Source organism: Rhinolophus ferrumequinum, chromosome 21, assembly GCF_004115265.2.
Source record: "Rhinolophus ferrumequinum isolate MPI-CBG mRhiFer1 chromosome 21, mRhiFer1_v1.p, whole genome shotgun sequence".
Lineage (NCBI taxonomy): Eukaryota > Metazoa > Chordata > Mammalia > Chiroptera > Rhinolophidae > Rhinolophus > Rhinolophus ferrumequinum.
Genome location: NC_046304.1, coordinates 24,600,622 through 24,606,621, shown reverse-complemented (window position 1 = coordinate 24,606,621; position 6,000 = coordinate 24,600,622). Strand labels below are relative to the sequence as shown.

Genomic DNA, 6,000 nt, shown 5'->3' with positions numbered 1-6,000 from the left:
GGGCCACTGTGAGTTGTGCCCTACACAACTAGATTGAAACTACTTGACTTGGAGCTGACAGGTCCTGGAAAAACACACTTAAAATGAAGTTTAGAAGATGACGACCAGTTTTATTTTTATTGAATATCAATGTCCAATGTTGTATAAAGCATACAAAAACATTTTATTCCCTAGGAGTTTATAGTTTATGAAGATAAATAAGGAATAAATCAGTACTCCTCATTTTTTTAAATGGCTTAGAGAATACTCACATCATTTATGCTTCATTTTTGGAGTTGGCTGTCATACATTGGGGACCTAAGAAGAATGGCATTTTGCTGATAATTTATCACATCTCCAACTGTTCTTTGTTAGGTACCAGCAAAGTGTCCTCCGTGGTTGATTACTTTCTCTCTCCTGGCCTTTCAAATTCTTTGACCTTGTCCTAAACAATGCCAATACTGAAATTTTAAAATAGGCAAGAACTGGCTTTTTTTATGTAGTAATCATTTTGTCAATTAGAGGTTCAGTTCTCTAAAGGCAGATACTTCATCATTTGCGGCACTATTAATAATAGCTGAAGATAGACTAATAGTGAAAATAAAGTGCCTTCTCTGCAACTAAGAAGATATAGTTAAAACTTCTAGAAATTGTTTTGCAATGAAATAATTTTCTAAGCATTTTCCCTCAATATGATCTTTTGATTTTATATTTGTAGTACCAAAGAGCAACTTATCTAGCAAATTATCCACATTTTTAGCCTTATAAGTATATTGAATACCTATGGTACGTGAAACTTTGTCCAAAGATACCAAACAGTGTGCCTCAGTGAACCTAAAAGACAAATCAAAATCAGGTAATCTGAGATGGAAAGAGATTGTATGCTTTCCTCATTTTATTATGTTTTTATATTGGGTTTTATCATTTTACTATGTTTTATATCTGACTTCTTAGATTTAAATCTCCAGAATGAATGCTTTTCTTTGCTAGTACCTAGTGTGTACTCAGTAATAAAAGTTATCAAAATTAGCACCTATATATTGAGCTTGTCATTTTCAATGTCCTGTACTAAACATAATCCAAGGAAAGTTTGATATAAAGTATGTACATTAATTGATATAGTCTTTATAGGAGCACCTCAGGATCTTAAAAGCCACAGTATTCTTTTTTTCCTTACGAGTGTTTTTACATAAAACATAAATTCTCTAAAAATGTCCAAATTTTGGCTATGCAGTCTAACCTGTCAGAAATTACACGCACATCCTAGATGTCTACTGGATTTAAGCTAAGAATCACACTGTTCTCTCCTAACATGGCCAAAAGACAAAGTACTTACTGGATAATTACACCTTTGGGACTGAACTATGGTTCTTCCAGTTTATTATGTCACCTACTCTAACAGTGACCACATAATGTCATAAGTCAACATGGCTAAGATGCACTATAGAGTTTTGTTGATGGGAATCTCTAAGACTTCATGTGATGACCAAAATACTTTTTAAAGGTCAGTATCACAGCTCTAGCCTATTCTATCAGGAAATACAGATCTGTCATCAGGATTAGTTGTTAAGAGCAGCAAATGGATCTATCCTTAAAATCGTCAAGACTTTCCCTAGGCAAAATGCTTCCCAACAACTATTTTGGCTTTACAAACAGGCCTTCAAAGCCTTCAAGGTAGGAACTGAGTACATGGTGGCACGCAGAGTATACATGAACTGTCTACAGCAGCTCCGCTTCTCAGAAGGTGAGAGGGAAGGGCCTTTGGCCAGTACCAGGACTTTGCACAAGGGACTCGGTGTCCTGTCTGAGTCCCAAAGTTAATTATTAACCCAGTCAAAGAAGTTTCTCTGGCCGGGACGCATACGCAAGCCACTCTCCACATAGTCTTCTATTTGCCTTTAAGTGTAAAAACCACAACAAAAAACTTTCAGCAACTCAGTATTGTCGACCTTGGCGGGATCTCAACGCAGTCTCAGTTTGGGAAGCGGTAATGCGGGTGGCTCCTGGTTAACCATGGTGTCAGGGAAAGCGGCGTCAAGCACCTGGAAACCAAGGCCCCTGTTTATCTCTTACAAGTTCCGCAGATGCTCGTCTCCCCTTTCCTTCCGAAAGTCTCAGCTCCTCCCCACTTACCCAGATTCTCACTGGGTCTCGACCCTCCGGTGGGCCCTGAGTCAGCTCGGCTCGGCTCCCTTCGCCCCTCGGCCCTCGGAGAGCTATTTAAAGTCCCGCGCGGCGGGAAACGTAGGTTTAGGCCTACTCACTCCTCCCAGCAGCCCTTTTCGGATTTGAGTAGTTAGATTCCCGAGAGGGAGCGGGTCACGGGTTGGAGATTGCCTTGGGGGGGCAACTCACCCCGCCGCTAGGGTTTCGAAAGCGGCAACTCAGGAGGCGCCGTCTGCAGTCTCGCGAGAGGAGACGAGGCCCCGCCCCGCGCTCTCAGCTCCCCCCTGCCCCACCCTCCCCACGTCCCCCGCCCTCCCTCCCCCACTCCCGGTGGCGCGAGCGGCTGACTAAGCCGGAGAGGAAACGGCATTAGGAGCTGCGCTCCCGCCCAGGCCGGCCCTGACGCGGGCTTTGTCAGCCGGTAACGGGGAGCAGAGGTGGGGGTCAGGGAGGCGACCACGAAAACGGTGAAGGTCAGAGCCGAGAGACCACCTCCTAGAAGGGTGAGAAAAAGGTCTGAGTCTCTTCCCCCTCGGACTCCGCAGAGCGGAGGCGGGGTCGACCCCTCCCAGGGGCGGGGTCGCGCTGGGCAACTGCTGCCCGGGGGGACTGACTGGGCGGGGCGCGGCCATAAAGGGGGAGAAAGGGGTCAGCTATGGGCTGAGGGCTCCCCGGCGGCGGGAAGCGGGCAGTGGGCTGTTGAGCTGAGGCCTGGGGTGAGGTCCGGGAGCTGGGACTCCGGTCACAGGCTGGGGAAACCCCAGAGCTGGCGAGTCCCTTCCGCGTCTCCTTTGGACCCTGACGGGAGGCCGGCAGGGGTGGGGGCTGGGGTGGACGAGCGGCGCGAGGGGGCGGGTCCCCGCACCGTTCCGCGCTGATTGGCTGAGCGCGTGTGGAATCGGGTGATGGGAAACGCAGCCCGACTCTCCGGTCCCCTCAGCTCCTCTCCCTCCCCCCCGTGGCGAATGTGCTGCGCGGCGGCTGGTGCTTAAGCTCGCGACGTTTGGTTGTTGCAGGCAGGAGCTGGGAGGAGGCGGCAGCAGCAGCAAGAGCAGCAGCAGCGGCGGCAGCTGGGAGGAGGTGGTGACGGTGGCAACGGCAGCGTCGGGGACGATGGCGCGACTGGTGGCAGTGTGCAGGGACGGGGAAGAGGAGTTCCCCTTCGAGAGGAGGCAGATTCCCCTCTACATAGACGACACCCTCACGGTGAGCGGGCCGGGCCGGGCTGGGCTCGCCGCTCCCCTGGCAGCTGTTTCCCTCCTCCCCCTCCCCCAGGCCGAGCGCTGCGCACTGGAGAAAGAGTGTGTTGCAACTCCTAGGCGAGGCCTTTTCTCCGGCAGGCCCCACAAACTCGCCTTTGCAGGGGCTTGTTCGGTAACCTCGGCGGACCCCTAGCCCAGCGCTTCGTACGCACTTGGAGCCCCTCTACCCGGGCCTGCCTTCCTTTTCGAACCCTCTTCCTTTACCCTTTCGCTTTAGGAGGCGCCGCTTTTGCCAAAGCACGCGAAAACCCTAGGAGGGGTTGAAGGATCTCCGGCGTTTAGGGCCTACCCCTTACAGAAACCACCTACCCTCGAGGAGCCTTAATTATGTGAAATGTCGCAGCTACACTGCTACCTGTATATTGTCTGTCTGAATACTACAGCTCTCACTACAGAAGCATAAATACTGAGGGCAGAGTGACACGCTCTTGCACAGTAAAAATTCCACTAAAATGGTTTGATTTCGTTGTAAATAGTCTCGTATTGTGTAGTACATTAGAACTCTTCGAAATGATGGTACTGCTAGGCCATGACTCTTCAAAAAGGGCTTTCTTGGCATTCTTTAGTTTACAGGTAGCTCTCTCCCCCCCCCCTTTTTTTTTAAGGAAGCAAAATTATTGAACGTGTAAGAGCATTAGAAAACGCTGATTGCTCATCTTGGGTGTCAAAACCCACTTCTGGGTAGTTTTCTTTTTTAGATTTGGGGGTAAAGCATCACAGACCCTCTGCCCTGTGTTGCTGTAGTATTTCCTTTGAAAGGAAATGGCAGAAATTTGAATTGAATTCTGAACAGGAAATGAGTGCAGTTTCTTGCAACTATTTCTTAAGAAATGAACCTTTTGTGAATATCTTTTGAAATACTGCATTTTGATGATGCTAAAGCTCTAGGTTATACGTTTGTCTATTTTGATAAAGTGTAACTAAGTCTCTTCATCTTATCACCTTTGGCTTTTTGCTTTTCCTAGACAGTTGATCTGTTTTGTTCCTGATTTTTTCCCCCCAAATATCTACTGAAGTTTTTTCAAATTTTATATAAAGTGCAAGTCATTGTAGAGCTGCCACTCTATGCCTTTCTGTTTGCCAGTGTCAATTAAGAGTTGATTGAGCTGCAGTACTTTTAAAAGGATTGGAAGAGCTATTGAAGGACTTAATTTGCTAGAACTTTTTAAGTGACAGCGTTTATAATTACCCAAGTGCATTTTTTGTTTTTCATGGAAAAAGGTAGAATGATTTGGCCTGACCTAAGGGAAATAGAATTATTTTGAGGCATTAAAAAATACTTGGATCCCTTGGTTATGACTTTTGCACTTTTTAAAAAGTATAATGGACTTGTATTTCAAGTAGTTAAAAAAAACTAACACTGATCAAATTAAATGATGGATTTCTCAATTTGAAAATTCCTAATATGAGTTCATTTATCTATATTTCCCTTTCCAACACACTTTTCTGGAGCACATAGTTTATGTTTATTGTCCCAGAATGCCTTTGAAGTTAAAAAAAAAATCCTTTGGTTTTGGACATAAGATAACTATTGAGTGGATAGTATCAAAGCATAGGGGAAATCAACATAAATTTGAGTATCTATAAAATTTTAATAGACACTGATTTCTCTCCTTGTGCCCAAATAACAGCTTTATATCTGTATATAGCGCTTAAAAACAGCCAACTTTTGGGGTGTTCTATTCTCTGTACAATGATAGTAATTTCCAGAATTTTCCATAGAAAAAGATGTAATCTTGCACTGTGAGTTATTATTGTATTTATTTATCCAGAGAAGTTGAGATTGGATTGAACCTGGTGGTTGAGTTTTGCTTTTATTGCATTGTGGACTTGTGACCAAGGCAAATAAAATTTTGGTTTACTTAATTTATCTCTCTCAAAAGAACATTTTATTTAGGAAAAGGTGCAATTTTTCTTTGCAAGGGTTTTATCACTAGGGAATGAGTGAGGCCATTTATTGCTTTACTTGGAACTTTTGCATAGTCATTGAATGCTGCTTAGTGAAAATTCTTGTCAAGAATGCATTAGACTTAGGGAAGCAAGTTTCTTTCAGAGCCATTCTACCAAATACCACTTGAAGAATGCAGAGCAAATACCTGTTGGGGAAGAGGGAGGGAAGAGCAGAGGTTTGTGTTCTTCAGCGGTCCCGTTGGTAGTAGTGTGTCATGGAAGTCACTGTTTGGTTTGGTGTTTATTCCAGGGGCAGTAGGTAATTCGTGAAGGAAACATTGTGTTCTCTTTATTTCCAGGAGTCTTAGAATTTTGGTAGCACCTAGATGTTAAGTCTAGTTAAAAAGTTTGCAATCAGTTACAAATGTTTATTATTTTAGTAATAGAAGCTGAAACCTCTAGCCTTAAACTGGAGATTTTACATTGTATTTGTAAAATGAAATTAAGAAGCTTGTATGTAGGCTCTTCTTTTATGTGGTATTTTGTATCCACATTTAAGAGACTCGTGTGGTAGTTTCATGGGTTTGAATACTTGAATATAATGCTGATCGATATAGGTGTATTTAAGAAAATGCCAAATAAGTAAGGTGGTAGAATATTTAGGAAAGGGGCATGCTGTGTGGCTATAATGCTTTTGGGTGTT

At 44.4% G+C, this 6,000-nt stretch overlaps 1 protein-coding gene across 4 annotated transcripts in view; it reads left to right on the top strand.

The window, feature by feature from the left end:
* Nucleotides 1-2,458: 2,458 nt before the first annotated feature.
* Nucleotides 2,459-6,000, top strand: part of GGNBP2 (gametogenetin binding protein 2) — a 29,046-nt gene continuing 25,504 nt past the window's right edge. For all 4 annotated transcript variants that reach the window (XM_033090407.1, XM_033090408.1, XM_033090406.1 and 1 more), the window contains exons 1-2: nucleotides 2,459-2,648; nucleotides 3,162-3,351. In XM_033090407.1, coding sequence (XP_032946298.1) covers nucleotides 3,259-3,351 — 93 coding nt within the window. In that variant the 5' untranslated portion in view covers nucleotides 2,459-2,648; nucleotides 3,162-3,258. The remainder of the gene's footprint in view (nucleotides 2,649-3,161; nucleotides 3,352-6,000) is intronic.